At 57.1% G+C, this 22684-nt stretch overlaps 1 protein-coding gene and 1 non-coding gene across 2 annotated transcripts; both read left to right on the top strand.

Annotated features, from left to right (window-relative positions):
* The first annotated feature begins 1206 nt into the window (after positions 1–1206).
* FBF1 (Fas binding factor 1) lies at positions 1207–22170 on the top strand. The gene is made up of 29 exons (XM_065897065.1): positions 1207–1308; positions 3314–3341; positions 4137–4178; positions 6175–6268; positions 6897–6957; positions 7878–7928; positions 9785–9902; positions 10444–10521; positions 11061–11180; positions 11503–11641; positions 11765–11898; positions 12503–12602; positions 12873–13307; positions 14581–14679; positions 15019–15107; positions 15277–15335; positions 16153–16308; positions 16451–16551; positions 16679–16885; positions 17567–17674; positions 17756–17895; positions 17979–18097; positions 19435–19557; positions 19792–19977; positions 20423–20599; positions 20679–20816; positions 20920–21037; positions 21385–21494; positions 22087–22170. The coding sequence occupies exons 1-29, from the start codon at positions 1207–1209 to the stop codon at positions 22168–22170; spliced, it is 3516 nt and encodes a 1171-aa protein (XP_065753137.1).
* Positions 18425–18528, top strand: LOC136139554 (U6 spliceosomal RNA). Its single transcript, XR_010657077.1, has one exon. It is a non-coding gene; the product is annotated as a U6 spliceosomal RNA (small nuclear RNA).
* Positions 22171–22684: the final 514 nt, after the last annotated feature.

The following is a 22684-nucleotide window of genomic DNA, read 5'->3' as shown; positions in this document are numbered from 1 at the left end:
TTTAACTGTTGTGGTTTGAGTTTGGTTCCTAGCTGACGAGATGCATTTAGCATGTATTGTTACCCATCCCTGGCAGGACGTGTCAGTGAGGGTGGGGGTACCAAGGAGGCGCGGGGGGTCCAAAGCGTGAGAATCATGGTTGGACAGCAGTGACCCACCAGCTTTGCTGGGCCTGCGAATAAGGCAAACCACTAACCTCTCCTTCTTTTGTAAAACTGAAAAACCCTTAATAAAATCTGTAATCAACACAAAAAGTGTCTTTATTAGGTGATGGTGTTGGGTTTCATTCTGGCTTCCCAGCTTTGATTTTCACAATTGAACAGGAAGGTCACAGCTACTTTCCTAAGCTTTGGGGTGTGGAATAAATGCATATTTATAGTTTCACCACGTCCGTCTTCCACTCTTGACACATTTCTCACGCCCTCCACCTCTCCGCAAGTCAGCGCTCAGAAGAGAGCTGGAAAAAATTGATTTCCGTGCGCAAGGGGGATGCTAGTTCCCCGACCAGGGATCGAACCCATGCGCCCTGCAGTGGAAGCGCAGAGTCCTAACCACTGGACCCCCAGGGAAGTCCCTGGAAGTGTTCGGTCGTGGAGCCCAGGCCCCCGGCAGTTCCCCAGGGAAACCGGGAGGAAGAAGCTCACCGGCCTTGGATCCCGGTTGCGACCGCTTCGCAAAGGAGCGTTCAGGCAGCTCCTAGCAACGCGTCAAGCCGCAAACAAGAGGCCGGGCGCCAACTAACTGCCGCGGCGAGCCACCCTGGGAAATGTAGTTCATCTCGGTGCCCCAGGTTCCCTTGGCTCCGGCAGGTGAGCGGGCCTAGGACTACAACCCCCAGAGTGCTTCGCGCCTTGCCTTGCTTCCGGAGGCCGGGCGACTGAGAGATTGGCGATCTAGAGGCTCCGAAGCGGGAGGCCTGATTGAGCTGGGCTCGAGTGGAGCCTGGAGCAGCGGATATGTCTGGGACACGTCCAAGCGGCTGCGCCTCCAAGGGGAATGGCGCGTAACGGGGGGGATTTCAGGGGCTGGAAGGATCGTAGGTTGCGCTCGGGATCGAGACGGGCTGGGCGCGCGGAGGGGGTGGCGCATGGAGGGGCGGGGAGTCTCGAGACCGAGGGGGTGATTCCGGGAGGGCGCTAACTAAGGGGCGGCCTCGGGATCTTAAAACGCCTGGCACGAAGATGGCTGAGCAGATGCAATGACGCGATGGTCTTTGTGGCCCCGAGGCCTTTGCAATGCTCCCTTAGAAATTCCCACGGTCTGGGAGGCTGGGAGAGGATCGCTAGGAGATGGCAGACGCCCCTGGATGTGATAAGAGACAAAACGTGTTGAGCCTTGTAGGCCGTGAACATTGCATTACAGAGAAAGAGAAACACAACCATTCAGAGTGGCCCCTATACAGTAACCTCTCATAAACTTTGCATTCTAATAACAGGACAGGCCGACACCAGAGAACTAGAGAGGCCCACCTCCCACTCCTTTCTTCCAAGCTGTGCCAAAGGTCAGTTTCGGCAACGTTGAGGAGGAGGTGGGAGAGAATGATAATTCTGGGGAAAACAGTTCTCTATTAATGGAGTGAGTCGGATTTACAGTTAGTGTGAAGGGAAATTTTTCCACCGACAGTGAAAATGCTATCAAAGAGTAACCAGCATTTGCAGCTGCTCTTTGCTCTGAACGCTGCCAGGAAAGTAGTCAGGGTGTTGCCTAGGAAGGTGTATTGGCCTTAGTGCTAGGCACCCACCTCCTTTCTGAGATGGGTACCTGCCATTTTCTGCATTCTCTTTCAGAGTAAGGGATGAGGACCACTGCACTTTTTTCGAATAATCTCCAGGCCTCGAAAAGTTACCAGGGGGACTTCCCTGGTGGTCCAGAGGCTAAGGCTCTGCGCTTCCGATGCAGGGGGCCTGGGTTCGATCCCTGGTCAGGGAACTAGATCCCACATACCGCAACTAAGAGTTCCCACATGCTGCAACTAAGACCCGGTGCAGCCAGATAAATAAATAAATATTGAAGAGAAGAAAAGAGAAGAGTTACCCAGAACACTTCGCTTCTCATCTGAATTGCTCACCCTACAAGGAATTTTTAAATTTATTTTTGGCTGCCTTGGGTCTTCGTTGCTGCATGCGGGCTTTCTCTAGTTGCGGCGAGCGGGCTTCTCATTGCGGTGGCTTTTCTTGTGGAGCACGGGCTCTAGGTGCATGGGCTTCAGTAGTTGTGGCACGCGGGCTCAGTAGTTGTGGCTCGGAGGTTCCAGAGCGCAGGCTCAGTAGTTGTGGCTCACAGGCTTAGTTGCCCCACGGCATGTGGGATTTTTCCCGGACCAGGGCTCGAACCCGTGTCCCCTGCATTGGCAGGTGGATTCTTAACCACTGCGCCACCAGGGAAGCCCTACAAGGCATTTTTCATTGATGGAAATGTTTTGATCTCTTGAATGGGTAAAGTGAGAGAAGGCTTGATCAACCTTGGACTCAACCACTGTTAAATCCAAATAATTTTTAAGCAGCCACTTTAATTTTCTTCATTAGGGAGGATGAGCCTGATGGGCAGAGTTCAAATGAGCTGGACAGCGCTGTGAAGGAGCTGCAGGCAGCCCCCAGAGCCTTGAGATGGTAGGCAGAATGCAGAGTAGGTGTGTGGAAATGGGAGCCTGCCCTCACCCCTACTCCCACCTCTAAGATCTTAGCTGCATGAAGTACTTTGGGGGCTGGGTGGCCCCAAAGAAGAGTGATGGTTAGGGGCATTGATATCAAACTTATTAATGGGACTTCCCTGGCGGTCCGGTGGTTAAGACTCCACGCTTCCAACGCAGGGGGCGTGGGTTTGATCCCTGGTCCAGGGAAGTAAGATCCTACGTGTCATGTGACACGGCCGGAAAAAAAAAAAAAAACTTCTTATTAAACAGTAAGCGAGCATCTTTTTTGAGCCTCTGAATGTTCATCTGAAAGCATCCTTACATGTCTGTCACTGATCCTGAAGAGTCAGGGACATGGAATAGAGGAAAACTTTACATCCTGGCTGGCTGGGAGGGTTTGCGTGTGGCGTCTGGAAATCTGAGGGAAAAGGAGAGACTTCTGCCCACCGGATGGCACCCACAGTGGTGTCCACTGCTGGTTAGTGGGGGCCCTTTTCATGCTCTGAATGAGTCTATTCTCAAAACTCAGAAAACCATAAAGGGCCTCTGTCTATAAATGCCATTGGTGCACCTTTTCCTCTGGTGACTTGGCAAAAGGCAAAACAGTTCATTCTGCATTGTTGGTTTCAGTACACGTTCACTGTCTCATCTTGTTAATGTGATTTGTTTTTCCCATTTTAGGCACCAAAAACCAAGAAGGGATTGAAAGGTGAGTGGAGCTGGAACACCACCCTTACGCCAAAAATAATTCCCCCACTTTGGGTCCACACATAACTTAGACGTGTCTGTCTGAATGTTCTCAGTGTGAGTCTTGCTGATTTCCCCATAATCCCATAGGCAGCTCTGGTTTTCCTAGGGAATTCCTTGTGCTGCCTCATTGGCCCTTGGAGTAATTCAGAAATAAGCAACAGATGGAACTTGGGGGAAAAAAATCCTTCTTGTTGAAGTATTTGTATCTAGAAGTATACCGTTGGGGTTAAGGGTGGTAAAGGCACTTAAGCTTGAGCTGAGAACTAATTCGGTATTCACACCTGGGTTTCCCCTATATGCTGCATCGGAAAGTGGCCAAGGTGGTGTGTCTTCAAACCAGCTTGGCAGGGGCGGGCGCTCAGCTGGAAGGGGACAAGGAGACTGTTGGTATGAAAGAAGCTTGTATATGTGCCTAGAAATCCTGAACACTTTTCCCAAAGAAGCATCTGGGCTTTGTTCAGAGTCTGGAAGACTGGCTTGTTGGCCAGTGTGTCACGTAGCATGTAGGTTCTACTGAAAAATCTTCACCATCATCCTTTGAGAAAGTTATTTTCAAATTCCACCCTGGGGTCTTTCAACAAAGCATTGTGACTTGTTGCCAGGAGTTAGAAAACATCTCATGGCCAGTGAAGAGAGAGCCAAGCCTAAGTCCCAACCTCTGAGGGCTCTGAGGTCCCGGATGAGGTCTCAAGACATGAGGCCCTAAGGACCATTCTTTCCTCCTGAAGTCACAGTGGCCCCTTTTCTGTTCCAGGTTCCATCGATGATGTCCTTGGTGACCTCCTGGGAGATGAGAGTAAGTGCGCCTTTGCTGGAATCCCCTGATTTAGGCTTGCCCTTTTTTTTTTTGAATTGAGATAAAATCCACATAAAGTTCACTTTTTTTTTTAAATTAATTTGTTTTTGGCTGCGTTTGGTCTTCGTTGCAGCGCACGTGCTTCTCATTGCCGTGGCTTGTCTTCGCTAACAGAGCACGGGCTCTAGGTGTGCGGGCTTCAGTCGTTGTGGCACATGGGCTCAGTAGTTGTGGCTCGCAGGCTCTAGAGCACAGGCTCAGTAGTTGTAGCGCACAGGCTTTGTTGCTCCGTGGCATGTGGGGTCTTCCCGGAGCAGGGCTCGAACCCTAGTCCCCTGCATTGGCAGGCGGATTCTTAACCACCGCGCCACCAGGGAAGCCCAAAGTTCACTCTTTTAAAGCGTACAATTCAGTGACATTTAGTATATTCACAGAGTTGTGCAACCATCACCACAGTCGAATTCCAGAACTTTTTCATCACCCCATGAAGAAACTCCACCCCATTAGTGTCACTCCTCATTCTCCCCTCCCCCACCCCTAGGCAACCACTTATTCAACTTTCTTTCTCTATGGATTTGCCTAGTCTGGACATTTTACATGAAATGGAATCATACAGTGTGAGGCTTTTGCATTTGGCTTCTTTCACTTTCCATAATGTTTTCGAGGTCTGTCCACATTGTAGCATTCCCCTCTTCATTCCTTTCCACGGCTGGACGGTACTATTCCATTGTATGATATATCTCCTCGTTCTGTTTGGTCATTCGTCAGTTGATAGACATTTGGGTGGCTTCCACATTTTGGCTAGGCTATTATGAATAATGCTGTTATGAACCTCCAGGTACAAGTTTTTGTGTGGGCGTATGTGTTCAGTTCTTTTGGGTGTGAATTCAGGAGTTGAATTACTGGGGTATATGGTAACGCTATGTTTAACTTTTTGAGGACCCGCCAAATTATTTTCCACAGCGCCTGTATCATTTTACATTCCCACCAGCAGTGTAAGAGGTTTCCAGTTTCTCCACATCCTTGCCAATACTTGTTATTTTCATTTTGATTATAGCCGTCTTAGTGGGTGAAAAGTTGCATCTCGTGATTTCCATGGGCATTTCCCTAATGACTAATGTTGCTGAACATGTTTTCATGTGTTTTCTGGCCATTTATATCTTTGGAGAAAGGTCTATTCAGATCTTTGCCCAGTTTTCTTTTTTTCTAATTTTTATAAATTTATTTTATTTATTTTTGGCTGCGTTGGGTCCTCGTTGCTGGGCGCAGGCTTTTCTCTGATTGCAGTGAGCGGGGGCTACGCTTCATTGCGGTGCGCGGGCTTCCCATTGCGGTGGCTTCTCTTTGTTGTGGAGCACGGGCTCTAGGCGCAGGGGCTTCAGTAGTTGCGGCACGCGGGCTTAGTTGCTCCACAGCATGTGGGATCTTCCTGGACCAGGGCTCGAACCCGCGTCCCCTGCATTGGCAGGCGGATTCTTAACCACTGCGCTACCAGGGAAGCCCTGCCCAGTTTTTAAATTGGGTTATTTATCTTTTTATTGTTGAGTTGTACGAGTTCCTTCTATATTCTGGACTTTAGTCCCTTACCCTGTGTCCATGTCTGCTGCATGGAGAAGCAGGGCTTCGGGGTCATGCACAGCTCACCAGGGACAACAAGGCCGAGGTTCCCCGCACCTGGCCCATAAGAACCCACAAAGCACAAGCCCGTGGACGATGGCAGTGCCTTGTTCCTGCATTTCCATGGGGCTGCGGTGGCATGGGAGTAGCCTCTTCATTTGGCACCAGTTGGGTTGACTTCCTGCTTGGAAACATACCGCTCCCTCCCCCGTTCTGGTTTTTAAGGGACCTGCCTACAGGGCCAGTTTCCTTCCTCCAAAAAGGCCCCTCTTTCAGTAGGAAGGTGTGGGAGACAGCTTGGTGGGGAACTTGCAATCCTTTTCCCCTTGACTCCAGTTCTCTGTGACCGAATCACATCTTTTGTTTTCTTTTTTCCCAGCGACACAGCCTGAGAAGCCTGTTAAACTAGCTTCACGTGCCAGAGACGCCACAGGTGCAACTCAGGTGCTCCCTGCCTCAAGGGCTAGAGCAAAGTGAGCGCACGGGGCTGGGCTGGGCATCCAAGCCCCGTTTCAGGCCCAATGCTCCTCCCCGCCCCCACCCACCCACCACTTTCCACTCACTGTGGGCCCCGCTTGTAGTGTCACCACCTCCCGGTCCTCCCGTCAGCTCCTGGGCAGTGAAGGAGCCTGGAGGAGTGCGAAGAGAACTGAACTGGGGGTCGGAGGTTCTGGCTTCTAGTCCTACATCGGTTATTTACTGTGTCAACTTGTGCAATTCCTGAACCTCTCTGAGCCTCAATTTTCTTACCGTCAGAATAAGAGGATAGGCCTAGATAGGTGCCTCCCAGATTGTGTCTGTCCTCCTGAGAGTTGCGAGATAGGGAGACACTTTGTGAGCTCTCTGCCCTCCACCTTCATTTTAGCCCAAGCAGTTCTGTTTTTCTCTCTTACCTGTTGTTTTTAAAGGGCTCTACTGCTTTAAAAAAGTTTAAAAATCACTGCATCAGGTGACCTGTGAAATTCCTTTCAGCAACTCTGTTCTTCCAGAGAAGAGTCTATTCAGGTTCACTTGGACTCTTTAAGCCACTTCTCCTTCCTTAGAATCATCTAGTGCCCTAGGGACCATTCGTGGGTGGGTGCTGACTCTGCCTCTTTGCAGGTCCCTCGTGGAAGATGATGCCTTCAGCAGCAGGGCAGGCCTGGCAGGAGCTGATGCTGAGGTGAGCCTGGCGCCTTCCCCGCTCCTCACTGACCCTACTTATCCCCAGAGACGGTGAGATGAGTGTTGTGCCAAGGGGCTGCCCACGGAGGTTTAGAAGTCCCTGCGAAGCCAGTTTGTTCTTCAAAGGGCTGCTGGGGCTTCCCTGGTGGCGCAGTGGTTAAGAATCCGCCCGCCAATGCAGGGGACACGGGTTCGGGCCCTGGTCCGGGAAGATCCCACATGCCGCGGAGCAACTCAGCCCGCGAGCCACAGCTACTGAGCCTGTGCCCTAGAGCCTGCGAGCCACAACTACTGAGCCCTCGTGCCACAACTACTGAGCCCATGGGCCACAACTACTGAAGCCCGCGTGCCTAGAGCCCGTGCTCTGCAGCAAGAGAAGCCACCACAACGAGAAGACTGCGTACTGCAACGAAGAGTAGCCCCCGCTTGCTGCAACTAGAGAAAGCCTGTGCACAGCAACGAAGACCCAACACAGCCATAAATAAATGAGTGAATGAATGAATGAATGAATGGCTGCTGAGTGGACCCAAGGCAGCATCGTTTTCCTTCCTACCAGTGAGATGAGCTAGAAAGTAGAGCTCCGAGCAACTGCTTTAGGCTCGATGTTGCCACTTCTAACTGTGCTTCCCATAATAAACTCCACGCTGTCCAATCACGTGGATAGAAAGTAGCCTAATTTGAGTCCTATGATGGCTGTGCACTTACTGCTGGGAGGACCGGAAAGTGGCAGTGCTTTCTGGGTGTCCACAACTGGGCAGGCTTGACTTCCTACAATACCTGAGCCCCAAGTGAGGGCAGGACCCTCCAGTTTATGCCCCCTGACCCAGCTCTGCTCCTGCCCTAACAGAAGCAAGGCAACAAGGGCCCTGAGCTTTGTTGGGCCTTGACTAACACGCCTCGTTACCTCCCATCTTGTAGGTTTCAGACATCTCTGATGCAGACCCGCAGGCTCTGCTCCAGGCCATGAAGGTAAGGAACCAGCTTGCACAATTCGGGGAGCCAGGGACACGGGGTGGGATACTATTTTGTGCCAAGCCTTCATTCTCCCTCTCATTTCTTCTTTTACAATTTGTATTTCTGAGCCCCACCTCATGCAAGAATGGCATTCATGAGCTCTTGCCCTCCCTGCCCCTCTGGGTATAAATCAGTTTTCCTGGTTTATGGAAATTCACCCACCCAGAGACACAGTCACGTCACAGGCCTCTGGGGAAATGGGGCTGCCTCCCCCCGTGAGGAAAGGGGGAGACCGTTTCCCCTAAATCTTGTTCTTTTTTTTTTTTGGCCACACTGCCCTCACCAGGGATTGAACTCGGGCCATGGCAGTGAAAGCCCAGAATCTTAACCACTGGGCCACCAGGGAATTCCCTCCTAAATCTTGTTCTTAATCTTTCTCCAGATTTCTCCTCACATCCCCTGCCAAATCCCCTTTAGTACAGCTGTCCTCTTGTCAGATCAAGCCCCAAGCTGATCTTTGCAATGGAATTTTAAGACATAAATTCATAAGCACCATCTCATGGGGCTCGGGTGGCCTGGCTGGGGTCTAAAACGTTGAGTGGTCCTGTTTTCTCCCTCCCCTTCTGTCCAGCAGCATCCTCCCGCCTGACCTCCGCTTCATGTCCCTTCTGGTTAACCCATGCTGCCACAGGCCAGGGCTGAGCGCTTGCTTTCAGCCCTGTGGGGCCCTGAAGGGTTGGAGTCTGTTTCCTTCTTGGCTCCAGAATCAGCTTCTTTAACCTCAGTTTGAACTTGCTCCTCCCCAAGACCAGGCAGCTGGGCCCCCTGGACGTGACCCTCGAGTCCTCTGACTAGTCGATAGTGGTGGCTCTGAGTCTCTCATTCCGGAACCACGAGCTGAACCCTCCACCCACTCTGCTTACCTTTGGTTCCGTTATCTTTCCCAACTCACCTTTCTTCTGAATAGTTTTCTCATTCTTTTATTTCCTCACATTTCTGCCAACCGCCCTTGGAGCGCCAACCGCACTTATCAAAATCGTCATGCTCCCAGTCTGTACCAAGGGCTTGTGGCGACCAGGGAGTCCCCGACCGTCTTCCTCTCCCAGCTTGCTTATGGTGGTTTTTAATGCCCTTACTGTAGACCATTCATTGACCCAGAATAGCATCCTTCTCATACCTCTGCCTCTGTTGTCAGTTTGCTTCCCCTGACCCAGGCAGCCTAAGGAATCCAGATCAAAAAGACATTTTTTTAAAGGCTTTGTATTTTGCAGGCTTCTTCATGCCTCTTTTTTTTTTTTTTCCCCGGCCGAGCTGCTCGGCTTGCGGTATCTTGGTTCTCTGACCAGGGAGCGATTGAACCCGGGCCCCCTGCAGTGGAGGCGCGGAGTCCTAACCACCGGACCACCAGGGAATTCCTGAGATCAAATTTTTCTTGACTTTGGACAGAGGGTTATCTTCTTGCCTCAGGTCCCTTGTCACTGCCCAGTGGTAGTCCCTCGGGGAGCCTTAAACCCCAGGATCCTGCTGTTTCGTTTCTACTGCAAATAGCTTTGACATTTGCTAAGCCTTTGTGAGAAGCTGCCGAAAGCAGGTTTTAGGCACCCTCTCATTCTAGCATCAAGGCAGGAGCTGCCGGTGGGGCTGATATGAGTACCAACCTGAGACCTTTCAGCTTATCTGAGATCGACTATGTTGAGTCTTTGGGCTTTGGCCCTGCCTCTGTCCTTGTTCAGTCCCCCACCCCAAGTCCTCATTTGTTCCATATGGAAGTTGGAGGCAACACCCTCACCAGGCTGCTCAGAGCATGAGGGTGTTTAGTACCTGCTGGCTGAGCACCTGTGGGGATTCCTCCCTCCTCCCTGCTTTTCCAGGATCTGGATGAAATGGATGCTGATCTCTTGGGTCTGAAGAAGTCTAATCTAGCCTCAAGCAAAAGGTCTGCAAAGGGTTCTGGGAAAGAAGAGCAGCCTAGTCCTCTTAAACCTGCTGGTGTGTTAACAGCCAGTGAGAAACGTGAGTGAGACGTAGGTCCGCGAATCAAGGGACATTTTGGGGATGTGGGAGGTGCTTAGAGGGTAGCTCTCAGCCCTGTGGGTTTTCTCTGCCTGGGATGGAGAGGCCAGGAGCTCATTGTGTGCGTGTGTGTTAGAGTATTTATAGTGGGGGAGGGAGACAAGTTGAGCTTTCCTCCTTCCTACGGCTCTTCCAGTCCCTCTAAGTCCAACATGGCAGCTCCTGGAGAAGCCATTTGAGTTAAATTGGAGAATTTATGTCCCTATGTCCCTATGTCCCTGTTGGAGCAACTTGTGAATAGGGGGCCAGAGGTAGCTTCCAGACCACATTTCCCGGCCAGAAGCCTGTTTGAGAACCGGAGAGGTGTAGACCCATCCCATGGCTGTGTCCACGGCCACAAGCCCTCAGCCTCCAGGTAGAAGTGTGCGCCAGCCCAGTGGTCCCAGTCTTGGTCTGGCAGAATGTAGGCCAGGAGAGATCCAGGCCTGTGACCTTGCCTTCTCTTTGTTCCCTGCAGGAGATGCCATTCCCACCAAGAAGCCATCTCCCTCTCCCACCAGCCTTGGGCATCAGTACAAGAAGTTCTCCTTCGAAGGTACCACAGGCCCTGCAGTCACACCTGGGGTGCTTCAGTTTTGAGAGTGCAGTAGGCTGGGCGATGCTTACTGGCTTGCCCGAGGCCGGGCCACTGTGTATGTCAGAAGAGGAGCAGAGAGCTCGTGCCGCTGGTTTTGTTCCTTATGAATTCAGGGAGGGACTAATTATGTTCTACTGGCTGGCATGTCTGGGGCACTTATTTGCAAGGACTTTGAAGCCAGGTGTCAAACTGAAGACTTTATAAAGTGTGGGGAAAAGTTCCTTTTCCTTCATGAATGCGTGGAAGTTTTACTTCTCTTCTCATGCCTCAGTGTAGGCCCTGAAGCCCGGGCTACTCTCCCTGCTTCCTCTCCCCTGGCCCAGCCTGGTCTGTGTCCGAGCCCCGCTAACCCAGGCCCCCAGATGCCGAGCGGCTTGTATAGGTATCAGAGCGGCTAGAATTCTCCAGTAGAGCAATAACTCCCCTGGCACAGCACAGCACTTGTTTTCCTGAACGAAGTGTGCAGTCTTCCCTTTGCTTCCCCTTCTGGCCGTGAGACTTGGAAGACCCGTTGGCAGGACTTCTCTCTGATGATGAGGAAGGAATCGCCAAGAAGCTGCCGGGGACGGAGAGTAAAACAGCTTCTGTAAAGAGCCCAGCCCCGGCCAGAGATCAAGGTGGGGTGGGCGTGTTACCCATTCCCGGGGCAGGTGCAGTTGGCTAACTGAACTTTCCGGTGCAGAGCCAGACACCCCACCAGGCAGGGACCACAGGTCTCAGATCCTGGACCAAGAGGTTATCAGTCTCTGGGAACGGGGAGGGGGGATGCATGAGCCCGGGGGTGGGGCTGTGGGAGTGGGGCTGGGGAAGCTGGGTGCTGTGGGCAGACCAGACACTGCCATGGCTGCTCTTCCACCCAAAGGCCAGGATTGCAGGGAAACGCCCCCCACGTTGCGTCCAGAAGGCTGTGGGCATTGTGCCCTGTGTTCTGTCCCTTAGCGCCCTCTATCCCTCTAACTCCTGGGAACACTCCAGTCCGAAAGAAAGAAGAGTTGCTCTTTGACGATGGGGACGACATCATGGCCACCCTGGGGTTTGGAGACAGCCCCAAAGCAGAGAGGAGGCACACGGGAGACCAGTAAGTGTCCCTGTGAGCGGAGAGTCCCTCCCTGGCCAGGGAAAAGCGAGAGGGAGGGTACAGTGGGGGCCCCCCAGGAGCCCCTTGTGTTCTCATGTACCAGCCCTATGTCCTATCCTGCAGGGAAGGGCCCCTCCCTGCCCGCTCCAAGCTGGATGAGCTGCTGGGTCGGGGCACTGCCGCCAAACTCCTGGCCCGTCCGGGCACCAGGGAGCACCGGGAATTCAAGCTGGACAAGAAGTATCAGCGGCCACAGGGTGAGGAGCTTGTGGGGCAGGGGCGGTGGGGAGTGGACCCCCAGAACAGGATTTTACCACAAGCCATAATAAGAAATAAGCTTTACATCATGACACACATTTAATTATTCCCATTTATTACTGAGACAAAAAATGTCTGGAAATAATAATCACCACATTCAATACTTATTTATGTGCTGTTTGACTAGTAAATACATTGGTTGCGACTCATTCAGTTAGTATTTCCACCTGCTAATAGGCAGCAGCTCACAGTTTGAAAAACACTGCCCTGGACCAGTGTTCCTCCGTTCAGAATATCGGCCCACGGGCCATCTGTCGAGAATCATGCTCGTGACACGCACGGCTCACCACGCCTCACCTGCAGGGGGTCTGCGGCAGGGCCCACTGGCACACTCTTAACAGCTCCTGGGTGATGTTTTGTAGGCTGGAGCCTGAGTGTTGACAGACGCCCAGCCCCTCACCCTGCTTTCTCCACAGCAGCTTCCCTATCACTCGTCTTACCCATCAGGCTGCCAGTTCAGCTTTTCTTAAACAAAGAATTCTGCAGCTACAGAAGAAGAGTTTGAGTCCCCCTGCTCTAGATCACAGGTTCCTTCGTTCACAGACAAAGAAGACCCCGGGGGTGACGAGGACTTCACCTTTGGGGCCTATCAGCCCACCGTGGGCTCCTCCGAGGGCCGGCAGTCCCGCCGGCAGTCCGTCAGGTAAGCGGGGCCTGCAAGGAGCTTGGCCTTGGAGGCAGGTTGCCCGCTGGGAAAATGGGCGGAATCCAAGATGTCTTTCGTGGGTGTTCATGGTGTTCTACGGACATCACTCAGCTTGCCGCGGCTCTGGCTGTGCAGGGCCCCGGGCATCACGACTTCTTAGCATGGACCCCATAGTCACCCCCAGCAGTGGAGGGAAAGGCCCGTCAGGGGGCTCTTGGGACAGACTGCTTGCCCTGCCTTAGACCCCCCCACTTCTCTGTCTTGAAGTAGGTTCTTTGAAGGCGGCACAGACCCCAAGGGAGAACCAGGCTCCAGACAGAGCACCCCAGCAGCATCCAGCCCTACCCAGCCCAGGAGGGGAGGTGCTGACTGGCTGGGCCTCAAGGACGAAGACCTGGACCTGCTCCCTTCCTCCCCGACCAGGGGGGCTCGGAGGGGCCCCCCTCCTGCCAGCCAGCATTCTGCTCCCAGCCACCACTCTGCCCCGGCCGGGCCGCCCTCCTTGGGGGCACAGCCACCAACCGAGGGTACCGGTTCTCCTGCCAAAGGCAGCCAGCCTTCCCAGCCAGGAGCGTCTGGGAAGAAGGAGGAGGACTGGCTGAGCCATGCCCTGTCTCGGAAGAAGTCCCAAGGTCTGTCCGGAGAGGAGCACGACGCAGCCTGTAAGGGCCAGCACTCGGTAGGGGCGCTGCCTTCCGACAGGTAGGGGCTTGGGCTGCTGTCCCTTTAATTTTCTTTTTTTTAATATTTATTTGGCTGTGCTGGGTATTAGCTGCAGCACGTGGGATCTTTGTTGCCACGTTCGGAATCTTCGTTGAGGCGTGTGGGATCTTTTTTAGTTGCAGCACGCGGACTCTTAGTTGCGGCAAGTCGGATCTAGTTCTCTGACCAGGAATCAAACCCACTCCCCGCTGCATTGGGAGCGCGGAGTCTTAGCCACTGTGCCACCGACGAAGTCCCAGGGCCGCTGTCTCTAGTGGAAGGAGGACCCTGCTGTCTCGGTGCCTCAGTTGGGAGTGCCCGTAGCGTGCCTCAGAGCAGAGCACCGCCTCTCGGCCGTGCTTCTCCCCTTCTATAGGTGATGGGGAGAGTGCCTGGCTCCCTGCCTTTGCTCAGATGAAAGCACAAGGGAGCTGAGGGGCTGCCGGCGCTCACTCCCTGACTGCTGTGGGGACAGGTGCTGACCTGATCGGGCAGGAGACCGAGGGCGCCCTTATGGCAAACACACAGCCATCCCGGTGCCTCTGAGCAGGGGCTCTGTCCACAGCGCCCTCGGGCTGGCGGGACACCCGGTGTCCAACTGCCCTGCTGACCGAGCTAAGGCAGGCAACGCGTGCGCGGGTTGGACCCACTCGCGCTCCTGGGGAGTGTTCGAGAAGGGGAGGCCGTGGAATGTGGACGGCCCTGAGGGGCTGGCGAGGCCAGGACTGTCCAGAGGAAGCAGCAGGGTGCTCTGCGGCTGGAGCGAAGGGGAGGCGAGGCGGGGCGCTTGCGTGACAGGCCAGGGATGTCACCCAGCCCTGGGGTTGGGCTGAATGAGGAGGGCGGTTTGGACCTGGACCTGAAACCGAGGTGACCCCGAGAGCCGAGAAGCAAGGGGGAGCACCAGACAGGAGAAGCGAGGAGCCCAAAGGGTGCTGGAGCCGGCGGGAGGGTGAGCGAGCAGGCCCTCCGCCGAAGCTGAGCGAGCCGCGCGGACCGGCACACGGCCTGGCTGCCCGTGACACCATCACGGGACACCATCACGTGGTCGCTCCTGGGACACCATCAGGTGGTCCCAGTGAGCACCGAGGCCAGGCGCTCAGACTTGGGAGGAGAATCACCAAGATGGGATGGTTAGGAACAGGAGGAAGGCTGAGGGGAGGCGGGAAGAGGGGCGGCCACACAGCTTCACTCGTGGGCTTTGTCCCAGCCCGTCTTGGTCCAGCCTAACCCGGACCTTCTGCCTCCTTCACTTTAACATTTACTTCCTCAGCCAGCCTGCTGCCGGCACCCAAGGGCTCGAGCCAGCAGCCGCCGGGGGGACCCCAGGCACGGCAGCGCAGAGGCCGCCTGCCCGGCCTGCCGCCTCAGGGTACATTCATGGCAGGGCTGTGGGTAGGGGAGGTGCGGTGGGGTGGCCCGAGCCCCCTTCCCTAGAGCGGCAGACAGCTGTGCTGGGCTCCACGTGGTCAGCGTGGCGTGTGGTATCCCAGACCACGTAGCAGGCCCACGGAGTAAGGGGCCGGAAGCTGGGTCCCCGTCCCCTTTTCCCAGCTGAGACCTCACTCTTAGTAAACTACCAGCCTCCAGGCCTTTGCAGTCAGTGACTTGAACCTGACATTTTCCTTTCCTGCTGGGCCAACCCTCCCCTGCTCCCGGCGTCCTACACAGAAGGCTCTTCAGCTTGCCACCCCCATTCCTGTGTCCTCAGGTCCCCCGTGACTTGGAACCCCGCTGCCTTGGCCCTCCATGCAGGTGACCCAAATAGGGGAACAGCCCCTGGAGATTGCTCCGGCACTGGTTTGTGTTCTGCTTTGTTCGAGGGGTGTAACTCTGGGTAGAGGAGAGACACTGAGAGCTTCCTTCGGGGGCCGTGGCAGAAGAATGAAGCTGGGCTCTCCCGAGCACACACCCAGCCCGCGGGGCCTCCCTGCGCCCCCTGCTCATTTCTCTGCTGTTGATTTTTCAGAGCCTGCAATTGGTTTCCCAAGCTCCCAGGAAGCCCCAGGGCTCTCTGTGCCTGTCCAGGTAGGGAGGGTGAACCAACAGGTGTAGGTTTCGGGCCCATGGAACAATTCTCACGTGCTCAGAGGCAACACCTGCCAAACCTGACAAGCCGCTGGGAGTCATGCATCGTGCTATCAGCTAGCTCCCCCGGCGCTCCCCGCCAAGCACTTTCCGAGCCACTCCCGGGCAGGTTTGGGTGCGGATTTGCCAGCATCAGTAGGGAAGTGAGGTGGCACCCAGGTGGGGGCAGCTGGGAATGCTCTAATCAGAAAGCCGCAGGTGTCCTGATGCTCTGTCTAGAAAGCCTCCTCCATCCTTGCCATCCTCCCACTGCACCGCCTCTGTTTCCCAGGTGCAGCGCCGCCGGTGACCCCCGGGCCTGAGGAGGCCTAGCCCCACGGGGGCACCTCCCGGGTAACCCGGAAGTGCCTTTGAGATGGTGGGTGGTGGGCAGCCTTCGGGAACCAGAACGGCTGTCTGCGTTGGGGCTTCAGGCCTGACAGAAAGGGCCAGGGTCATAACCTTTTGTTGTAGCCAAGGCTCTGCTGGGACTCAGCTGTTTATCCAGGGATCTGGAATGCTTTCTGGGAGGATGCTGTTCTGAGGGCGGAAGGGAGACTCATCTTCCCCAACGAGACCTGCGAGGGGAGGGGCAGTGACCACTTGACTCTCCCGGGCCTCATCCTTGGCCTCTCGGTGTCATGACCTTGTCCCCGTCTACAGCCACAGATCAGACACAGGGCCTGGGAGGTCCAGTGAGTGAGGGCCAGAGGTGGGTGAGCTCAGCTGAGTCCCTGTCCCCTACCTGACAGGGAACATCCCTCCCCTTCTCCTCCAGTCCCTGCTCCCAGAGTTCCTGGCCTGGAGCCTGCTGCCCGGCTCCGAGTACCAGCAGCAGCTCCTGGCGGCACCGGCTCAGCTTCAGAGGGGCACTGCCGAGCTCCAGGCCCACCTCCTGCAAAGCCAGGCCCGGCTGGCGGAGCTCGAGGCCCAGGTGCGGGGCAGAGGGGCAGCCGGCTCCGGGGGCAGGGCTGAAGTGGGAACGGGCCACGTGACGGCTAGACGGCTTCCCCAGGCGGTCTGAGGGACCCTGCCCCCCACAACACACACACCCCGTCCCTCCCGCCGTCTCCCAGGTGCGGAAGCTCGAGCTGGAGCGGACGCAGCACCTGCTGCTGCTGGAAAGTTTGCAGCAGAGGCACCAGGCAGACCTGGAGCTCATCGACAGCGCCCACAGGTACCCCCCGCTCCTCCGGCCCGGACTTCCAGTGGCTCATGGCCGGCCCCAGCTCCCGTGCTCTGAGAGGCCCTTCGGGTGGCCGCCGGCACCTCCTGAGCCCCACGATTGGGTGTGCTGTGGGCAGGAGCCGAGTCAAGGTTCTAGAAACATCGTACCAGCAACGGGAAGAGCGGCTGCGGAGAGAGAACGAGGAGCTGTGTGCCCAGTACCTGTCGCGCTGCCAGGAGGCTGAGCAGGCCCGCGCCGAGCTCACAGCCCAGCACCAGCGGCGCTTGGCGGCCACCGTGCAGGAGAAGGACCAGGAGATGGAGCGGCTCCGGGAGCTGCAGCGGTGAGGGGGAGGCCCGGGGGCGGGGGGCTGCCTGCAAGGGTGGCCAGGGGAAGCCAATTGCTGTGAGACCCCAAGCCATGGGCTCAGCGGCCTCTGGACCGAGGCTCGACCCCTTCCATTCTGGGAAAGGACCTAAGCCGAGCTCACTGCCGCATCACCCCACCAGTGGGGACCCATCACTCCTACAGAGCGGGGAGGGCATACCGGCAGGGCCCAAGGTCACTAGCTGTTTGGGCAGGGCCTGGCAGCAGCAAGCAGCCCAAGGGCTAACTCAGCACCGGTGAACCCACTCACCGGCCCCGCTTCTCGAACCTAGTAACTAGTTGGCCCTGGAAAAGGTCGTGCCTGGCGCGTTGATCTGGTTACCTTTCTAGATGAGAGCAAAACTAAGAAAAAGCATGTGAGGGAGTTGGCCGACGGGGGCAGAGCCGGCCTTTTCACACGGCTCAGACTGGCCAGACACGAAAGGGTTGTCGGCATACCTGTCGAGTGTCCTTTGCTGCATAACAAGGAATCTGCCCCCAGAGAGTGGACGTGGCACGGAGGCAGCAAGACAGATAAGGCAGAGGAGCCGGGGAAAGTGAGGCAGTGCCCGGAGATGGGGAGGAGAGGCCCACGGAGCATGGAGCACCCGGAGGCAGGCCCCTCCCATGCAGAGCCGCCCTCCCCGCTGTCCCCCAGGGCCTCCATCCTGGAGATGCGCAAGGACCACGAGGAGCAGCTGCAGCGGCTGAAGCTGCTGAAGGACCGGGAGATCGATGCCGTCACCAGCGCCACCTCCCATACGCGGTAGGCGCGCCATCCAGGCCCTGCCCGCCTGGCGCGGCCCTGCTGGGCTCCACAGGCCGCCGTGACCTGAGCCCCCCGCAGGTCCCTGAATGGCATCATCGAGCAGATGGAGAAGTTCTCCAGCAGCCTGCACGAGCTGTCCTCCCGCGTGGAGGCCTCGCACCTCAGCACTGCCCAGGAGCGGGAGCTGGGGATCCGGCAGCGAGACGAGCAGCTCCGAGGTACCGCAGGCCACACGTGCCTCTCTCCTGTCCCCCGTGGTGGGAAGGTGGGCGGGCAGTGAGTGCCCTGTGGCCGCCCCCAGCGCTGCAGGAGAGGCTGAGCCGGCAGCAGCGGGACATGGAGGAGGAGCGGAGCCGGCTGCAGGAGGTCATCGGGAAGATGGAGGCACGCCTGGGCGAGCAGAGCCGGCTGCTGGAGCAGGTGGGGCGCGTCCTCCTGCCGCAGGGCCTGTCTCCCCCGGGCACCCAGGGGATGGCAGCTGTACTCTGACCTCACCTCCTGGGCCTCAGGACTCTCCTCTGGAATGTCTCTCCTGCCCTTTCCTGCCTCTGCAGGGGCTCCCACCTCCCCACCTCCAGAAGCGCCCCAGGCCTACCCCATTCAGCTCCTACCTGCTCATCAGGGATGCCTGGGACTTTCGGAGAAGTGCTCTTGCCTTCTGAGCTGTAACAGATAACGTATTTAAACTCCCTACGTATCTTCCAGGTATAAAAGCAAGCTTCGTTCTTTAGAAAATCATGGCTTTTCGTGCTCGCTTCAGCAGCACATGTACTAAAACTGGCACAACACAGAGAAGATTAACATGGCCCTGCGCAAGGATGACGCAAATTCGTGAGGTGTTCCATGTTTTAATAAGCGTGCTTAAACAGTTGGCTGTACTTATGGGGACTTCCCTGGCGGTCCAGGGGTTAGGACTCCATGCTTTCACTGCAGGGGGCCCGGGTTCAATCCCTGGTCAGAAAACTAAGATCCCACAAGCTGGGCAGCACAGCAAAAAAAAAAAAAATTAAAATAAAACAATTGGCTGTACTTATGAAAAAACTCAAATTGACCCCTACCTTATGCCAAACAAAAAAGCAATCCCTGATGGAATTGATCCAATAAATATTTGATGAATTCAGAAATAATAATAATACCTTTTCCTTTTCTGTACAAGGTTATAAGGGGATACATCTCATTGAAAAAATTAAAATAACAGGCAACAATAAAGAAAATAAAAATTACCCACTAGCCAGAGATAGCCATTGACGACATCACATATATCCTGTAGACATATCAGTACGTAGACACAGATGTTTTTACATCGTGAACCACATTTATTCAGCCCTTCATTCGGTGCTGTATTCAGCGCCTGCCTCGGGCCAGGCTTGTATGTGCCCCGAGTCCCCTGGCATATGGTGTCATGCCCACCCTGGTGCTCTTTCCCTGTTGGATAACAAGAGACAGGCGGGCAGTGCTGTAGTTGGCGATTCAGGGAGCAGGGATGTTGCTGTTCTTTGGCCCTTTGGAGCCACAAGGTGCCTCTCTCAGCAGCTGTTCCCGAGCCATCAGCCTCAGCACAGTTAATCCCAGCAGCTGGGCCCTGGCAGGCCTCAGGCTCCTTCCCATTTTCACCGCTCAGGAAAGGATGTGTTTGTGGGAGAAGCCAGAGGAGGGCGGTTTGCACGGCTCCCCAGGGCACGTTCTGGCCTGAATGGGGGCAGGCGGAGCATCCAGGGGGGCGCGAGCCCTCAGCCCTGACCCTGCCCGCCCCGCAGGAACGCTGGCGGGTGAACGCCGAGCAGTCCAAGGCCGAGTCCGCGCAGCGCGCTCTGGAGGAGCAGAGGAAGGTGGTGGCCCAGCAGATGGCCGTGGAGCGGGAGGAGATGGAGAGGGCCAGGGTGAGCCCGGCCATAGCGCGTTCAGCTCCGTCCCTGCCACTGCACCCAGGGACGCTCACCTGTGCCCTCACGCCCTCGCCCCAGAGTGCCTGCGCCCGGGGACGCTCACCTGTGCCCTCACGCCCTCGCCCCAGAGTGCCTGCGCCCGGGGACGCTCACCTGTGCCCTCACGCCCTCGCCCCAGAGTGCCTGCGCCCGGGGACGCTCACCTGTGCCCTCACGCCCTCGCCCCAGAGTGCCCTGCTGGAGGAGCAGAAGTCCGTCATGCACAAATGTGGGGAGGAGCGGCGGCGCCTGGCGGCCGAGTGGGCTGAGTTCTGTGCACAGCAAAAGCTGAGTAAGGAGCGGGCCGAGCGTGCGGTGGAGCGGGCGCTGCAGGTGGACACCCAGCGGGAGGGCACCCTCGTCAGCCTGGCCAAGGTAAGACCCAGAGCCTCCCCAGACAGCGGGAAGCCCAGGCAGCCCTGCCCCTCTCCCCACCCCGGGGCCTCACAGCCCCTCCGTCAGGACGTGTCAGCTTGGCAAAGAGCGCAGCGGTAACAGGAGTATAGGAATTAAAACAACAGTCACCGTAATAACTACTTCCTTTTATCGTATCATCGCAGGTACTTTCTACACATTTGCTCATTAACTCATCACGTTCCTGTGACTTAGATATTCTAGAAATCGGATTCCCGAGAAGTTGAGCGCGGGGGCAAGGGGCTGCAGCGGGGCTTGGCCCCAGGTCTCCCACCACCTCCTCCCAGAGTCAGGGCGGAGCCAAGCCACAGCCATGAGGCAGGGCGGCCAGCAGGTCCTCGGAACCCTGAGCAGAGCCCAGTTCAGCTCCGGGGAGGAGGCTGCAGAGAGGCTTTGCTGTCTCCAGGAACAGGCAGAGCTGAAGCTCAGGGCAGGTGAGCTCCGGGCCAAAGAGGACCAGCTGGCGGCCGAGAGGGAGGCTCTGGAACAGGAGCGCCGGGAGCTGCGGCTGGAGAAGGAGAGGGTCGGCGCCGCCGCCCAGCGCATCAGGCTGCGCGCTGAGGAGGTGGAGAGCATGAGCCAGGTGCCCAGCGGCTCAGCCCCTGGGCGTGGGCAGTGCACCCACCCCGCCAGCCCAGCTGACCCAGGCGGCCTCCCCACAGGCGGCCTCGCAGAAGTACGAGGAGGGGGAGCGGGCCCTGCGCGAGGCCCGGCAGGTGCAGGCGGAGCAGCAGGCCCGGCTGCAGCTGGTGCAGCGGCAGCAGGAGCAGCTGCGGCAGCAGGAGCGGCACGTGCACCAGGCAAGGCTCTTCCTGCCTCCCGCTCCCAGGGCATCCCTACCCCCACCCCTGCCCCCAGACTTCTGCCCTCACAGCTGTGTCCTCTCTGGGGGGACGGGGACAGGAGAATCTGAGTCTGGCCCAGCAGCGGCTGCAGCTGGATCGTATCCGACAGGACCTGCCCTCCGGGCCCGTGGGGCTGCTCTCCAGGGCCCAGGGCTCGGCAGCCTCTGGCCTGAGTGGTAAGTGGCTGCAGGAGGGTGGGACGTCGGCTCGGCCAGCCCACCGGGCAGGGCAGGGCCAGCAACACCCCGCCCCCGCCTCCTGTGTGCTCAGGTTAGGGGGCAGCTGGGTTTTAAAGTCATCTTGGGTTTTTTGTTTGTTTGTTTATTTCTGGCTGCGTTGGGTCTTCGGGCTTTCTCTAGTTGCGGCGAGCGGGGGCTACTCTTCGTCGCGGTGCGCGGGCTTCTCATTGCGGTGGCTTCTCTTGTTGCGGAGCACGGGCTCTAGGCGCGGGGGCTTCGGTAGTTGTGGCTCAGGGGCTCTCGAGCGCTGCAGTCCCTGACTCCGTCCTCCTTGGCCTTTACAGCCATCGTGGCTCCTGTCCCCCCGGCTCCTCGGTGCAGCCAGCTGCCAGCCGGCCTGGGCCCCTCGCACCTCTACGCCAAGCTGGTGCTGCTGAAACACACAGCTGAGCAGGTGAGCTTCCCAGAGCAGATGCCACCCCGGCCCAGGCCCACCCACTCCCCCTGGACTTAGGGCTCCTCGTGTTCACGCTGGGGACAAGCAGCTCAGGCAGAGGCAGGAGGGAGCACAGCCTGGCCCCGGGGAGGGCTGAGCCCACCCCCTGGAGGAGAGCAGCAGCGCGGACTGCTTAAGGACACATCTCAGAGACGCTCACCGCGTCACTGATGGAGCATTTCCTACATGCCAGGCTCTGTGCCGTGCCTGGTAAGCTTGTACCCTCCCACAGCCCTACCAGGCAGGTCATGTTATTGTCTCCAGTTTACAGACAGGCTTAGAGGGATGAAGTCACGTGCGAACACGTGGCCCCACTGGGCGTGAGCGCTGGTGTCTCACTCCAGTGCATGTGCTCGTTCCCTGCCCCACCCCCACTGACTCCCAGAGCCAGGCTGAGCTAGGATGCGAGTGAGAGGGGCCCCGAGGGAGGGCTGCTCGGCTGGCACCCAGGGTCCAGCTCACTCTCAGTCCAGCAACCCAGCGTCCCTGTGCACAGAAACAGGGCAGGAGGGAACCAGAGGGTGGCTGCTCACTCAGCCCTGCCTTTCAGGACCGTGACTTCCTGGAGAACGAACAGTTCTTCCTGGAGACCCTGAAGAAAGCCTCCTACAACATGACGTCGCATTCAGCCTGAAGGCCCCACTGCCTCCTCAGCAGAGGCCTGACTCTAGAACCGTCCCACTGCCCACTGGCCTCCAGTGCCGAGCAGGGGGGCCAGGGAGAGCCCTGCAACGCCCAGGGCCTTATTACAGCTCTTCCTGTGGACAGGGTGCCAGCGCGTTCTTTCCGACACTCCGGCCCGTGCGGAAGCAGGCAGGCGCCCCCGTGCCTCTCAGACTCCTCAGGAGGCAGCAGCCTCTGGGGACACGCGAGGCTGAGGACATCTCAGCCCCACGACACCGTCAGCGACGGCGTCGGTGCTCCAGCCCCGCAGACGTCCGGCTCAGGGCCCAGCGTCTGACTGGGCTCTGTGGGCCCCTCGGCCCCTCAGCCCATCGATGGTCTGGGGATCTTTTCGCCTGGGCCTCTTCTGAGGTGGGGGGTCTTCTCGACTCCCTTGCCACAAGGAGTCTGCTGCCCTCCCTGCCTGAGAGGCCAGCAGAGGGAGCGCCGGGTCTCCTCCCTGATGGGGACGTAGAGTCAGGCCG

The sequence above is a fragment of the Phocoena phocoena genome, chromosome 19 (assembly GCF_963924675.1).
Source record: "Phocoena phocoena chromosome 19, mPhoPho1.1, whole genome shotgun sequence".
NCBI lineage: Eukaryota > Metazoa > Chordata > Mammalia > Artiodactyla > Phocoenidae > Phocoena > Phocoena phocoena.
This window is presented reverse-complemented; position numbering and strand designations above follow the sequence as displayed.

Excerpts from the sequence above, each read along its gene's own strand:
- FBF1 (XM_065897065.1), top strand. The coding sequence starts at position 1,207 with ATGGTCTTTGTGGCCCCGAGGCCTTTGCAATGCTCCCTTAGAAATTCC. Across the intron at positions 11,181-11,502 it reads AGCCCCGGCCAGAGATCAAG|CGCCCTCTATCCCTCTAACT; the intron begins GTGGGGTGGGCG and ends TCTGTCCCTTAG. Across the intron at positions 20,817-20,919 it reads AGGAGCGGCACGTGCACCAG|GAGAATCTGAGTCTGGCCCA; the intron begins GCAAGGCTCTTC and ends GGACGGGGACAG.